Genomic DNA, 16,749 nt, shown 5'->3' with positions numbered 1-16,749 from the left:
CATTATGGAGTCTGACTGTTAAGCCAACACTGCCAACGTATCAATATTAGATAGCAAAGTAGGGGCTGAAGTAAGGAAAATATCTCAAATTCAAACTGCTGGCATGACTTAGCTGAGCAAAATGCAATTGTTTTCAAATTAATATAGTCAGGGCGTCGTGTTTAACACCTCAGTTACTGTGAAAAGCACTACTGGATCTTTCCCAATGTTCAAGGGGACATGACAGCAGTTTCATGGTTTACCATGCTGAGTAGCTCTTTGGTAAAGAGTGCTTAGAGGAAAACCAGAAGAAAAAATCTTTTTCAACACAGAGAAATCTCCATTACTGGCTGGGATGGGTAGACAGCACAACAGACTAATGAAAGCCTTCCTCTCAAGGCAACAAATTGATTTGGATGTGGGGGACAGTCTCAGGGGGCTGCATCTTCCACATAACCAAAGACAGCGGATGAGTAAATCTTCCCACTAGATCTGAAATGAAGCACTTTCTGATAAAAGACTGAAGACCTTCCACCTTGCACATTCTCACACCCACGCTATCTTTTCAATCCACCTCCTGCACATGTATTTCCAGTACGGTGATTATCTCAGTTCAAGTGTGTATCTGTGGGGAAGTCTGTCCAAGGGTGGATTTGAAGCCAGGATGACATCTACCACAAGTGATGTGCTCTATTTCATCCATATATTTCCAGGACAGAGCATATTTATTTCCTGGATTATGACTATCCTGGCAAACGTACCTTCCCAGGATACCATCCAACAATGGTACAATCATTTATAATGGGCTGTGTGCCTTTGAACCTGGCAATCAGGTTTAGGAATATTCAGTCAATCTAGTAATTAAATTGGCTGAACATCTTCATTCGTGCTTTGGAATGAACTTTCTCGTAAGGATGCAATACGAGTGTAAGCAAGCGTGGTTTTTTTTCACTGGGCCTGGGCTATGACAATCAAAATGGTCAGCTCTGGGGCAAGGTCTTTACCTGGGAAGATAAAGGACAAAAGCTTGCAATATGGTGTTTTAAGTTAGCTCCTCTGCAGATTCACTGATATTAAAATAGGATGAGCTGTTCAAACATACATTTTGCTAATGATTTTTCCCACATTTCCCAAATTACCCAAATAAATGCTCCCATTTTATATACTTCTTTATTATTCAAACATTTTGTTCAGTCCTTGACACTAAAACATTCCAGAGAGAAGGGCTACTTCCAAACTATTTGCTTCAAGCACACCTTCCATAAAGGTATATTAGCTGGTGATACACTGGGGTGGGATTGGTCTGGCAAGGATTGTTTCAGCTTCCTGATTAACATAATCTTTTATAACCAGAAACAACAGCAACAAAGGGAAAACAAAGGAATTTCGAGGTGACAGTATAAATGCTCTGAAAAAAAAACTTTGTCTACAGAGGTCTGTGAGCTTTTCCTGTGTATGCATAAGGACCCATCAGCATGAAACACCTTGATGAAGCAAGGACTAATATACACTAATACATACTAATATACACAAGGCTAGCATACACAAGGATATGGAAGATCCTCTTTCTCTTAAATAGTCTTATAAACACAGCAAAACCAGAAACTCTTATACAGATGTCAATAGAAAAACCTAGCTAAGAGAACCACAGAATTATTGTCCTGTGCTGTGTGTGGTCTTAATCATGGAATGATAATGGAGGCTCATTTTCCAAACCCTACAAAAAATTTTTCAGACAAACATGCAAAGAAAGTTTCTGTGGTGAGCAAGCATGAAAGAAAGCCTTACCCAGTCTTCAGTGAGAACAGTGCATCATCCACCCCCCTCTGATTGAATTTCACCATGTAGCTGTGCATTTCAGGGTAGTTGTTGCGAATGTTCCTTTCTGTGCTGCCATTGGGAACTGTCCCGAAGCGGAAAGGAGGCGAGAAGTCATTGGGTTTCTGGAACTGGAGAGACAGAAAAAGAACATTTCTCACAATCTTTCAGCAAGAAGCAATCATCTGAATGGGAGAACACGTTCTCCTCAGAAGATAGTTCTGATTTTATTTTACTATCATGTAGAAAATAATACTGAGAAGATAATATATTTCACTGTTTTCAAACACAAACATCTCCTGTTAATACCTAAGAACCAAGAAGTGAATCTGAGCAATGTGGTCTTTTTGTCCCCTCTGGATTAAGTGCAAAAAATAGCCAGTGATCAAAGATTAACAGGAGGATAGATAAAAAGAAAAAGGAAAAAGGGAAGGGAAAATGTAACGGCAGCTTTGGAACACAATCAAGAGAAGATTTTCAATAAAATCTATGTGCATTTTATCTACAAAGTGTCATTTATTTTCTAAGAAGTATCTTTTTCAGCTCTGTGGATGTCTTTGCACTTCCTGATTCTGTCTGAAGTGGAAAAGTAATTAATGGTGAGAGATGCCTCTCAGAACACCTCACACCGACTTCACCAAAGGAATGATCAGCTTTCAAACTTTTGGGCAAATGTCCCAAATGAAATGCTGTTAGTGGCTCAAGTCACTAGTAACATTTGATGCCCTGAACAGAGCTGGCAGAATACTCCAAACCTTTTGCTGCTCCCAAGAAATACATTCATCATAACATTCCCCTACGGCTGAAAGGCTGTGAGATTTTATATGCCACTTGCTTAACTCAAGTCATAATCAATGCTCTCTGGTGTTTTATGAGCAGTAAAATTTAGACTGTAAATTATCGAGACTGCTTAAAACCCCTAGAACCAGCAGACAGGAAGGAGCACGGAATTGTAAGCCAGGAACTGAATAAGCAGTAAAGAAAAAGATGCAAAAGTAGGTTAAATGGAGAGAAGCTTCCTCCTCTCTTGATTTATCAAGCAGTAGCTTGTCTGGTGTTAATTCTTGACTCCCACCTGTGACTGTTTATTTGGATGATCCCGAGAAGCATGCTAAGAACATGCTAACCATCAAACCAAACCCATTTAACAGCAACAGTTCACCTGTACATGAACATATGCAGTCATATACTGCGACCTTCTATAGTAGAAATGTGGCTGCGGTCTATAGCTATAGCTTAAAAAATATGCAGACGAGCCTTGTTCTTGAGTTCTGCTCAAAGCCAGTTTGGAACCTGGTCAACTCAGCTGAGGAGGCCAAAGCCACTAAAGCAGTGTATCTCATTCACATCATCTCAGCAATAAGGCCAACCAGGAGTTCTGTCTGTGGATGGGTGAATACACCGTTCACATCACCCGTTTCTATATACTAGTCAACACATCTAGCTGTGCAAGAAAACATCTCTCCAGTTTGGATGGTGAGTTGGGCTGCCTTGTATGTGCACACATGAGTGTGTGAGAGAGAACACATTCTACTGCTTTAAGCCAATAGAAAACAGCGGGCCTGTTTTTTGAAACACAGGTTAGCACATCACCAAAAAGAAGAGGTTTCACACAGGATGAAACAGGCAGTAAGGTGGCTCTTAGAACCCCGTCACACACCCTAGGGAGGAAGACAAACTCATAGCTATCAAAACCTGTAATGAAAGAAAACTTTAATGGGAGAAAGATCACTGCAACATGCTAAAATTATGCTTTTTCTCCAAGCTGACTGTAGCAGCAACTTAGGGGACCCATCACAGGAGTCTGCAAAGTGGACAGCTTGTTTTCCCAGAGACTGCAGAACCCAACCTTGAGGCCGAGGCACCCTCCATCCCCAATAGAACCCTCCAACAGAGTAAAGTTAGCAGAGCAAACGGCAGCAGGCCTGACCAGCATCGATGTGACCTCAGCTTCAGCATGTCCTTTGGAGAAGCAGCAGCTATGAGACCCTCTCTGGGCCCAAAGAGTGTTAAGAGAAAAAGAGACCCATCCAATGTCTATTTTACACTTCCACTCTCCATTTGCAGTGACACAATTTCTAATTTTGTCTGCTTCCATCACTGCGCCTATGAACCAGAGCAAGAAGGATTACAGAGTTAAGCAGCGCTGTGATAACCACCCACCTCTGAACTATCTACTGTCCCCACTGTGTTCAAGGGACCATCTTAGCAGTCAGAGATGAAAGGTTCCGTATTTAATTTTTATTTTATTTTATTAATTGAATTTTTAACCTCCTGAGAAATCAACAAATAAATGAAAACATTCCTCCTGAAGGAAATTATTGTTTTCAGCAACTGGAGGAGCATGTTTCTAGAGAAGGAAGCCAGGCTGATGCCTTCTACAAAACCACATACTGCACATTCACTCATCATCCCTTACCCCCTGCTCATTCCTCAGTCAGAACAGATCTGTAAATGCAAATTGTTCTCCACACACCCACATGTGCACACACTTCAACCACAGTCTGGTGGACAACAAGATGAGAAACAGTCTGAAAGGATCCATAAGGGACTCACACCAGAGATCTTTAGATTGAATGCCTAAGAGGAACATGCATCCCCAGCCACCTGGTTTGGTGTTTGCAAAGCTGGAGCCAGAGATAAGCAGCTAACTTCTCCACATTTTAGAAATAACAGGGGTACACAGACGCAGCCTTCTTACAGGAGATGGCATCTGAAAACCCCCTGTGTTTGTTACTTGGCAGTATATGAGCATAGCTCAATCCAGGGATGAAGGGATATCTAAAGAGCTCTCCAGAGCCAAAACCAGCTGCACCTTTCTGAGCTCACTTCTGTCCTACACAGTTCATACTGAAGGAACAAGAAGACATACAAGCCTTCCCAGAAAATATATGGGACAGATGGGGAGAGTGTGTCCTCTCCTGGCAACGTGGTGGAGGAACATGTGTGGAGAAACTGGACAAGATCTATAAGAAGCAAAGTTAATTGACACTGTCATGTTTAACCCCAGCCAGCAACTAAGTACCCCAAAGTCACTTGCTCACTCCCCCCTGGCCTGTGGGATGGGGAGGAGAATTGGGAAAAGGTAAAACCTGTGGGTTGAGCTAAGAACAGTTTAATAATTGAAATAAAGTAAATATTAATAACAACAACAACAACAATAATGGAAAAGAGAGAAAGGAATAAAACCCAAGAAAGACAAGTGATGCACAATACAATTACTCATTGCCTGCTGACCAATGCCCAGCCAGTCCCTGAGCAGTGATCAGCCCCTCCTGGCCAACATTCCCCAGTGTATATACCAAGCATGACATTCTATGGTATGGAATATCCCCTTGGCTAGTTCGGGCCAGCTGTCCCTGCCAGGCTCCCTCCTGGCTTCTTGTGCACCTGCTCACTGGTAGAGCATGGGAAACCGAAAAGTCCTTGGTTTAGAGTAAGCAACAACTAAACCATCAGTGTGTTATCAACATTATTTTCATATTCAATCCAAAACACAGCACTGTACTAGCTATGAGGAAGAAAATTAACTCTATCCCAGCCAAAACCAGAACAGACAAAGAGTTCAGTAAGGAAAGTCAGTTGTTTGGCTTTTGCCAAATGCTGGAATACTGGTCCTGGATCAGAATTGTCAGTCTCAGGGGAACAAGGCACTCTGGCAGGCTTGTCTAGAAGGAGTCTGAGAGACATGTGGCAGGAGCTGAGGCACAGTGCAGGGGCCATTACATGGAGGCAGCCTGCACAAAGATAATCTCGATGCCTCAGTAAATATCGACAAAGTAATTAACCACAGACATTGACAGAAATGGTCAAAATTTAGATTAATGAGAGAACTGTCCCATCATTTCATGTAAATGTTTCTCCTGTCAGAGCCCCAAGTCACTACTCTACCCCAAGCATGTGCCAAGAGGAGCCTTGTGAGGCTTTGGCAAAATGTATGGTGATAACAGGGGAAGGGAAGATTAACAACTGCACCGGCTGCTGAGCAAACCCAGCTGCAAAGTCACAGGGAGCCGAGCCACAAACAGGGCTGTACAGGGTCGGCACTTGCAGCAGGCCCATCTCACATTTCCCTGCATCAGGATCCCTCTCCTGCTGCCCAGCTCTGTCTAACTTGAGGGGTGACTGCCTGGGAGGGAACCCACAGTGCATGGCTACAACCCAGCACCCAAAGAGCCCTGGGCAGAGGTGTAGCCCATCTGCGGTGTCATACTTGCTCACCATGGGGCTTCAGCCATGAGAAGGTCCCCTTGTACCCAAAGTGATGTGACATGCTCTCACCCATGAAAGAAATCCCTTACGGAGCTGGCTTCACATCAAATGTAGGGAGGAGGTGGATGCTAGAGATGGGGGTAGAAGCAAACACCAAGAAGCATGCCTGAAGGGCTGGGGTAGCTTTGGGACATGAGATGTCTGTGCTCAGAGCCCAGCGGCTGCCCACTTCTTCAACCCCTTACTTCACAAATTGAAATCAAGAAACATTAGGTTGAAATCCGACCATGGCTTTGGGAAAGTAACCTCTCAGAGTCAGACAGCAGAAATCTTCCTGCTCTGGAGAGCGATAAACACACAGGCTGGAAGCTATTAGCACATTCAGAGTGGAGAGACCCTTTCCCACTCCCCCCTGCAACTCACCATGAGAGCTGTCAGCAGCAGCAGCAAGAGAGGGTTTAAGTGACTTGTCTGGCAGAGCTGTTTCATTAGCAATTTGGAGCCCTGCCGTGCAGAAAGCAGCATTGTTCTCAGATGTTCGAATATCAATCTGCATAATGAAACAGGTGATAGGAGCTCTTCCCATTCAGGCAGTTGCTGTTGGAGGGGATTCAGGGATGAGGGAAGGGGTTGTGTCTAATTGGCCACAATTAATTTGATGAGATTTTTTTTTTTCAATATATTGTCTATCACCAAATGGTTCCTGCAGAAAAGCACATCTGCACTTATTTATCTGCCTGATGTAGGCCCTGTTTACACTGTAAAGTGTTTGCCAGTAGCATTGAAAGCGGTTTCCCAAGCTCAGCAAGCTCTCACAACAAAAAGGCTCTTTTATCAGTCAATCTACTTTTACATTGCTTTTAAAAAAATAATCCCCTGCTGGATAACATAATGAGCTGGCAAAACTTGGTGTGTGTGTGTGTATGTGTGTACATGTGTAGTACCTTACCCTTACACAGCTTCTCTGGGAGGGCTCCTTTCACTTTGTAAGGCCCAGACACTCAGTTTAAATTTTCTATCACAGGAAGCGCCACAGTCCTGACCCACCAAAATAAAGTCCACATGTACAGCTCCTCTGTCAGCTGCAAGTCCAAAAAAAGCTTAAGACCATGTTAGATACTCTGGGTTCAATTCATTTGCCCAAGTGTTAAGTGTCAAGTTGAGATGCTGAGGGAATTTCACCCTGGCAACAGTTGTCTCCTAGGCCCTGTGTCAGATTTGCCAGCCACCCAAGTATCTTCGATATACTAGTGCACCTAAATTGGCTCTAGACATCTGCCTTTGTACAGCTGAATCTAGCCACTGGACCATTTGGTCCTCAGGACAGTTTCTCCCACCAAAAGCACAGGAAGCCAGCTGCTGTGGGTAGCAGACAGCCCAAAGTGCCCACCACTCTCTTGAACTTGCCCATTAGGGCATCAGTCACAACCTTTCGCGTAGGCACCTATAAGCAGCACTCTGCCTGCTCTTTGGCAACCGTACAACCCACAGATAGCTGTTGCGGCACAGGCCAAATATCTCTAAAAAAGATGGCATCTATGAGTGAGCTGCAATGTAAGATTTAGTGATATCAGGCTAGAAAAGTGAAGTCCATGCTCAGGTGCACAATTTTAGCACAACCTCTCTGCATTGCCCAAACATCTTTGATTGTCCCCTCTTGCTCTGATTCAATTGCATGTCACTGCAGCCAGCTTGCACCTTCCTTCATTGCCTGAGAATCCAGTCAGGCTGTTTGCACAGAAACTTCATCCAGAACTTGTAAAAAATTGTAGAGCAGATCAGTGGTTTTCAGATCTAACTCTGAGGTAGTTCTATCCCTACACTTAAGCCTTGATAGACTACACATGTCCATAGCAACATGGCTTGCCCTAGTTGCCTTGCTTTTGTATCCTCTATTTCATCCAGGAAATTAACTCCTTCACAGCTAATAGATAGCTTTCAAAGAGAAGAGGCTTGTCCTTTTCATACCACCAAAAATTATGCCATTTTTGTCCCCACGTTGCACCATGAACTATGCCACAGAATCATAAACCTGGATCTGGCCCCAGTAAGATATCTGCTCTGCCCCTCTCTCCCTGGCGGGTGTCTGCTAGACATCACTGTTCCTGACAGCTCTTCATTCAGACGGCTGTGGAAGATGTCAGGTGCTAGAGATCCCCCCATTCCCTGAATAATCAAGACCAGGGCTTTACTATTGGAAAGTTCCTCCAAGTGTCTGAACTAGAGCCTTCCTGTTGCAATCCAACTACAATAATTTGTTATCTTCACCATGGACATGGATATCAGAATAGTTTCTTCTTCTCTGAAAGTGCATTTTATGTTTTTGAAGACCGCCAAGCTGTTTCTTCTCCGTGTTATTGCATTGGGGATAAAGAGGCCCAGTTTTCTCGGTCTTTCTTTGCAAGCTGTATTATCTAAACCTGTAACCATTCTTGCTGCTGTCCTTTGGCTGTATCCAGTAGGTCCTTCCTTGACTTGCCTTTGGTTTGTAGACATGCTTTCTACCATACCAAGAACAATCTGATCAGGACCCCAAGATGCTGAGAGAACACCACATTAAAAAAGCCTTCAGCAAGACAATAAAAACATTGCTAGTGAGAGTAATGCTCATTATTACTTTCCTCAGTGCCTATGTTATATCTTTTTCCCCTCTGTCCTTTAGTCTTGTCATCTTCAGCTTGCAAGTTCTTCAAAGCTGTAACTCTGTCCTGATTTGCATTCAGGTGGTGACCAGTTTGTTTCAGGAATGTCAATTGTCACTCCCAGCACTGTCTTAGGGCTTTTACTGTATTCTTTTCTTCATCCAGCTTGATTATGCACATAGGCACATCCACACCACTGTGCCTCATCACTGGTTCTGGTAGAGGAAGCGCACTACAGATTCCCAGTGTGCAGCCTGCTTTATTGGTGTGTTGGTTCAGGGCATTTTTACATTGCTACAATAGCATCCCAGCTAGAGGCATGCCAGCCCAACAGTACAGGTAGAAAATCGTGCTGCAAATCTAAATCATAGCACTGATACAATAATCTGTGAGGAGAGAAGACTAAAGAGACTGTGCTTGTCATTCCTCTATTACTCATGAATCTCTTGTACAAATACTTCTCAAGCTTCATTCCTAAAGCATCCTTCTCCCCTCTGCACCAGCACCTAGTTTTGACATTTCAGACATTTTTTTCTTCCAAGGTGGAACTCATACCATTTCTAAGTGACTACAGGTTTTCAGACCCTCCTTTTACCCTAGTTCCAATTTCCTCTCTTCTCCTGTATTCTTTCATAACATCATCCTCCACCTCCCCAGCAGTGGCTGGGACTCTTCACAGCTCAAAATGGAGTCACCACATCAATTCTTCCTGATTGTTGGGCCCAGTCACAGAGATCAGCCCTAAGATTGCGGTGGCAAAAACCTAGTTTCTTGTCTTCACCAGTCAGACAATACATTGCTTGCTTTATTTAACAATAAAATAAAAAAAAAAGAGGGGGTGGGGGTGGGTAACGAACAACATCAAATCCAATATAAAGTCAGTTCTGGAGGAGCATAAAAATACCTTGTGCTCTCTCAGACTTTGACTTTGTGGTTAATCTTATTATTCAATACCCAGTGATGTTTCAAATTCTCTGGTCTTGCTTTGCATACTGCTTTCACCCATGAATTCCTCTAGATAAGTCTGAGAAAGGAGTTATCAGTTAGTGCAGCTGACTGCAGTAAAGTTGGCAAAGAATTAGATTAAAGTCACTTTTAAAGGAAAATGTAGGGTGGGTCAGACCCACAAACAAGAAAAATATCTATGTATGTCTGGTGGTGAAACAGGGACACGTGTGGGTCAGGGAAGGGAACAGAGCAACCTAGTGACAATGCAGAGGTGAGGGGGGGGGAGGTGAAAGCAAAAGAAAGAAGTTCAAATATAGCAACTTCAAAAATAGTTGCCCTTGTAAAATAACAGATTAAAGCAGAGATCCAATTGGTGGAAGAAGCTGCCATCACATGCAGTTACTGCCAGAGCAATGCACACAGTAGGACTGTGCAGCCTCTTTGCAAGCTGGATTGCTATGTGCAAACTGCTCTGTGCCACTTCTGCACAGAGCAGAAAACCGAAAACCTTGAGCAGCACAGCGTTGCCCCAGACAGATGGCATTTCAGGGGTCCCACATCTTCCATAGCCAGACCTACATGTGCATGCTGGGACCACACTGCCTTTCTGCTGACCCAGGCGTTATGGATATACCAGGCCTGTGGGCCACTCCAGGATGAGACCATCACATGTGGAAAGATTACAGCCACCACGAACAAACCAGGTGTCTTCTGGGCCTGCCAAATATGTAAGCATTATGGACTCAGTGCAGCTTCTCCACCCAAAAGGTAACGCTAAAGCTTTGAAACTTGCTTGGGACACATTTGGCAGGCTATTAGCTTCAAGTCAGTCACACTGAGGTTGTCTCTCAAACCTGATCAGAGAATAACGTCTGCAGTGGAATCACTGAGCTTCACCAGTCAGAGACAAAAGCTCCTTGCACAGCCCTCGGATTAGTAGGTGTGGTATCAGATGAATACAGTATATCTATTGCAATTGAGCTGTGCAATCTTAGCTACAGCGCATTCAACTTTTGCTTGCATGCATGTAGAGGATGGAGATCATCTGTTTATCTCAGTATCAAATCATGCCATGTATTCCATCCTGGGAAGTCAGCTTCATTGGAAGCTAAACACAATGGGGCAAAAGGCACCTACTGAATAATCCCAGGCAAGCAGAAAACAGAAATTAGTGAGGCACAAAGACGCCAGTTAGTACACTCATGTTAAAATCATTAGCAGTGTAGATGTTCGTTCAGAGGGAGAAAATTAACTGATGAAAAAGAACTTGAGAGAAGAAGTGGCAGCTGAGTACTGAGGAGTTTGAAATCTACTTTTTTTGCACATGAAGCAGGTAGTTAACAAATCACGAAACACTGAGAAATTCAGAAGATATAGTTTGGTGGAGGAGCAATTCTATTTTTCATCCATTTTCACTAAAAAAGGCAGCTCAGAGCCTCCTGTCTTCAGAACACTAATAGTAGCCAACCTGCTTCAGCACCTTGTATGTGGATACCAGCCACTGGGCAGTAGGGTGAGATGCTGCACACGTCTGACAAACCTCCCAAAGACTTCACTGGGGCCAGAATATTCATCCAAGTAATTAGAAAATACTAGTCATCGCATTAGTGCAACTTCTTAGGCACCCCTGTAGGCAGGGAGGCAAAGCAAAAAGCAGGGCACTTGAGGCAGGGCAGCTGGGGCATCCCAGAACCATCCCAGAGGTGGGAGATAATGTCTTCCTTTGGCTTACTGCAGAAAGCTGCCTCCCATCTGCAAGTGCATGATAGCACAGGAAGGAAAATCATATCATTCCCTTGTGAGTACTAGTGCACTGGAACAGGTAGACCCAAGCAAGCCTTCTGGACCACCAAGACTCAGGAGAAGCCTGACCTTGAGTAGCCAAAGGCCTGGGAGAAGCAGAGCTCCTTTCCAACAGGTGAAGTGAAAATGTCTCTGAAAATACAACCTGCCAAATATTTATCAGACATATGTATGTATATGTAACTTCAAATGTTACAGTCACTAGGCAGAAGCAGTGAAAGGGGGGGAGGTGCGGGGGGCAGGCTTTTTTAATCTTGTAGATCTCATCCTGCCGTTTCCTCTCCACTAGTAATTCAGCCCTGATCATTCAGATGAAGGAGTCCAGCTCTCACCTCTTAGGCTGCCAAATCCTGGTGGCAGGGCCATAGTCTTTTATTTGATTCCAGAGTGCCAAGTACATTTATGGCACCATATAAATAATACATAAGAATATTCATTGCTTGCCTCTCCACTGACTTAAAGTGATGTGAGAAGCAGGACAATCCTTTGCTCCCCCTCTCCCTTTCCTCTTACGTAACTCCGTGAAGATGGCTTTTTCCAGACGGCCAAGCAATTAGCATGGAAGCGACCAAACTTGCCCAGAGCCTCCAAAGGGTCAGCTCCAAGAGCTAGTTAAAAGGAAGATTAAAAGGAAGGGTCAGTGGTGGCCAAGGCCTGGGAAAAGCCAGGATGGCAAGCAAGGGGAATGCAAAAGCTGCAAGCTAAGAATTATGCCACGGTCCCATCGCTGACATCTCTCCTTCAGTGACTCCCATCCATGCTGCCAGCAAAGCCCTAGGGACTGCATCTCTCCTTTTCCAGCAAGGATTAATTAAGACTATGGTCTGACTCATGAGTATCCCCTTCCCTTGTATCTTACCTGCTTAAGTTCCCAACTAAACTGACTTTTAACTGGCACTAATCTTGAAGAGTCCCATTACAAGTTTTTAACTGCCATTAAATCCCTCCAAATCGACAGAAAAGAGAGAATCCTGAGAGTCAAGGCTAAAGCTATCACAGCCTCCTCACCACTATGCAGCACTGAGCTTAAAAAAAGAGGGTGAATGACAAAGAAACTAGGACTGAAGCGGAGGGAGAAAAAGCATGCTTGAAAACCCACTGACTTTAAACATTTATAGCCTTAAAACTACTGAATCACTTTTTAGCACACAGACGCAGAGGTTTGTTCCAAGGATCTCAGAAAGCACAAAAATTGTGCCAATCCAAAGAGTGCAGAATGACTAAATATACAATAAATGTACCCATTTACAACTGCAAAAAATTATCTGAGATCATATTTATGTACACAATAAAATGTAAGTCACCAGTTAGATCTATTACTAACATACGATATGCTGTAGCTGTTTTAATAGCTATTTGTTAATATGAAGACTTTAGCATAATATATAATTACACAGATATGTACTGCACTATGTAGTATTTGTAAATGGTTCATACTATACTAACATAATTTACAAAGAGGTCCAGAGAAATCATCAAATTATAAGGCATAAAATTTCAGATTATCAGGGCTCTGAGTTTTCCACACTTCACTATGAATTAATGTTTGTTATATTAAACACCAGTTAGTAGTACTAAGTTTATATATAAAGATCATATTTAAGCAAAAAACCTGAACACAGTTCAATTTATTTACAGGAGGATGTCCCCCCAGAGAAGAACAGTGGAAAGAAATTTAATTCCATCCCACGACATAAGGTTTGGGGGTTTGGGGACTTCCTTATTTTTTTTGTTGTTTGGTCAAGGAAGGTACACCAGGCTACACATTTTGGAAAAGGTTGTGATTTATCACAAGAGGACAGAGTTGGAAGTAGCATGGTCTAACTTCTGTCTAGCTAGCTCATATCTCCACAAAGGTCTCCTGACATTAAACATCACACTGCTGTTGAAAGGACTGCATATTTTCTGCTTCTGGACATGACCATATAAAACTTATTTTGTACCATGCAGAAACATGTGGAAGTACCACAAATATCTGTTGACAGTAAATGCACAGTCCCATGGAAGGTCTGTACTGCCTCCAAGCCATCCAGTTAGAAAATCTTCCCCTTACAGATCTTACAAGGGACAAGACTGACCCTGTTGTTTTTCCCTTGGAAAATCTGTAGCTGACAGATACACTCTGAATTTTTCCTGGACTTCTCCAAAACAGATATTTGTTGTACAAAAGCTGCAAGTTCAGAAAAGCATTTAACTTTGATTATGCCCATTGACTTTAATGTTGCCACTCATGAGTGCAAAGTTAAGCACATGCTTAAGTGTTCTGCATATCTGGGATCCTTGCATAATTTAAATTTAATGTGCCGCACAGTACAATGTGGGAAATAATAATTCATTTTTCAGTTTCATGGCCAAGCATCTATTACTGCAGAAACACAGCAGATACTTTTCTGCAGGTTTTTCAGTGAAACTTTTGCTTCATATCAACCTGAAATGTTTCATTCACCTCAGAATAACATGTGCTGTTTTGTCTTCCAGTTATCTCCTTCTGTCCCCTTCCTTTGTTACAAAAAAAAATTCTTTATTTTCCTTTTTCTTTTTTTTTTTTAATGTAGGTCAATTTTATGAGTAGAGCCTTTAGAAAATGACAAGTAAAAAAAAAATAGTACATGTCAGAAATATCAAACCAAGTATTTTGTTTCAAGTAAATTAAAAGGAGCTACTTTGCAAATACCAGAATTTCCCTCTGCCTTCTTGCCCTCTCCTCACATTCCTTTACATTAAAAATATTGGCCAGTTTTAACTCCAAAACTTAATTTTTTTTGAAAAAAAAGCATATCTATTGAAAAAAAATATAGCTGACCCCTGATGCATACAAACAGGACTTTTGTCTCAACATTTCATTAACATCTTAAAAAGCAAGTCAGTCAAATATGTGTGAAATTTCAGCAATCTGTATTAATTTGCAAGCATGCAGAAATCCATTTCTCTCCCTTTTATGTCAATTACAAAATTACCATTTTGATACTTTATTAGCTTCTTTGGCATTTCCAACTAATTTATAGGCATGGATACTATTTTTTTTATTATTATTAACCTACTGCATTCTAAATTATTTTATTTAAATGCCCTACTGGCTGTCCACGTTTGGTTTTATTCTATTACTACTGTACATGAATGGAAATTACATATAGCTATTAGATTATTTCACACATTAGTTCATTTTATATAATCTTTCCTGTATTTATTGCCTTCGTTAGTCTGAAATACCGCAGGCACTTGTTTCTCTAATGTGTCTGAAGCTCTCCTGTTAATGGAAATTGGATTATATCTCCTGATTACAGTCAGATGAAATCCAGACCCAGGACCCGCATGCAGTATTCTGTGACAGGCCATCTCTACCGGCAAGGTTTTCACAAGGGGCTGGGGCCGTAGCAGCCCCCTACATGGACCCCAGACAGATGCAGCCCAGAGGCATGTGCAAGGATGCTCCGGCTGGGCTTGCCAGCGCTGCTGCCACCGAGCAGAGCTCCAGCCAGGGAGCTGACCCGGCCAGAATGGCTCTGCCCCCCCCAGGTCCACATGCAGCTGCTCCACTGCACAAGGTAGACCAGCAGAGACAGCAGGTGCTGGTTTGGCATCTGTGCAGGAGGAGAGCAGCTTGCCATGCTGCAAGCACGGGGAGCTGAAAGGGAGTTGTCAGAGCAGCTCTTTACCTGCAGGACTCACAAGGCCAGCACTGCCCTCAGGAAGGAGCAGATCTCTCCTCCCTCAAACTGCCCACAGCTGCACCAGATTTAAGAGTCACAGCTTGACATATGATTTAGCAGCTGCAAGGGTTAACATGGGGGAATTAACAGGCATGGTGAGCTGGGTTCCTGTGTCAGCTCTGGCACCAATTTGGGGCCAGCTGGGCACAGAGGGGTGGCACTCAGCAGGGTGAATATCACCTGGCTCAGAGAGAGAGTGGCAGAGGTCACTAAGCTCAGTACAGGGAGCCTCCAGCTGCCCTCAGTCCAACCTAGTACTCAGGCACAGAAGTATCCAACTCAGCTCAGCTCAGACAGCCCTGCTTAAGCATCCACACAGCACAGCAGGGATATGACATTAGTCACTGTCTTGCATGTTATTAGGAAGTAAGTACTGGGGCACAGCCAAGGCACCATCCAAGTCCTTAGACAGCTGGAGCATTTCAGCCCACTTTTCCAGAGAAGCAGCAGGTCAGCAGCTGGAGGCATCTCTTGGAACAGGTCTTTCAAGGTAAAGTCCAAGGAAGAGGGTCCAAGGAGACCCTCAGGGTGGCTCTCGCAGGGTGTAGCCAACCTGACCTTGACTAGCATTCCCCAGCCAGGCACGGTAATGGATTTTGTGAGTGCATCTGGCATTTTGGCTGCTGTACAGTGCCAGTGGGGACACCTTCCCCAGGTACTGTCATGCTACAAAGACATTTGCAAGCATATCTAGGTCTAGGCTAGTAGGAACAATATCACTCGAAATAACTAGCACTTTGCCTACTGGCTTGGATTACATCCTCTGCCGACTCCTTGTGCTGGACACAGCTGCCCTTGACAGCTGAAGTAGCAAGGCCTGGAGGTTAATGTGCCTCACTTCTGCTGTGGACACCAGCTCACACATTGGAGATAAAAGAGACTGGAAGCTATAGTTCATCCTCTTGGCCACCTGGCATTGGTCAGTGACTGCCTCCCTTGAAAGTCTTAACCAGCTAATTTAAGTAGGCAGGAAAAGGGAGGTACAGCACAGCACACCTCCATCTGCCCTGGATGTGGCTGCTCCTTGCACCCCGGCCAAGTGGGGGATTGCGGGGGTGAGTGAGTTGCAAGCAGTATGTGGGTTTTGGAAGAGGGAAAAGAGGAGATTCAGAAGAGTGAATTCATCCCAAACAAGGGCATCTTGAAGCAGCATGACATATGCCTGAATGGCTGCTCCCAAATTCTGCAGGGCCCTCTGCACATTCAGAAAATGGAAATCCATGAGCCCAGTAGATCAAGCTTATTTACTCACATCTTTTGGATGGAGTTAGTCCCACCTGTCTTTATTCTCCAGCGGCAGCAGCTGGCCTTCAGTTTTTACCAGCCAATTTTCATCTGATTCCAAATGCTCTGGTAGATCATCATTTTACCCAAATGCTGTACTTGCACTAGCAGCTGTGTTTGAGGCACACCACAATGATGTGAGTACGTACTATGGCCTTTCTCTTCCCCAAGAAACAAAGCACATATGTGTTAGGACGGCAAAAGCAAACACAGGTATGTTGGCAAAGAAAAGTAGAAGAAAATTACTGCAATCCAATACACACCGGTGGCCCTACAGAGAAATTGACGAAAATAGGCCCAGAAACTTGTACCCAAAGGCTCTGTGAAGCTCCAGGAGTTACCGCTTTCAACTG

General features: G+C 43.5%; 1 protein-coding gene across 1 annotated transcript in view; it reads right to left on the bottom strand.

Annotated features, from left to right (window-relative positions):
- The window catches only part of GRIN2B (glutamate ionotropic receptor NMDA type subunit 2B), a 204,391-nt gene that overhangs the window by 6,366 nt on the left and 181,276 nt on the right, over positions 1–16,749 (bottom strand). The window contains exon 10 of the mRNA XM_040595092.1: positions 1,768–1,928. Within this exon, the coding sequence (XP_040451026.1) occupies positions 1,768–1,928 (161 nt within the window). The remainder of the gene's footprint in view (positions 1–1,767; positions 1,929–16,749) is intronic.

The sequence above is a fragment of the Falco naumanni genome, chromosome 5 (assembly GCF_017639655.2).
Source record: "Falco naumanni isolate bFalNau1 chromosome 5, bFalNau1.pat, whole genome shotgun sequence".
Classification (NCBI taxonomy): domain Eukaryota; kingdom Metazoa; phylum Chordata; class Aves; order Falconiformes; family Falconidae; genus Falco; species Falco naumanni.
The sequence above is the reverse complement of the archived record's forward strand: the minus strand, read 5'-3'. Positions and strand labels throughout refer to the sequence as shown.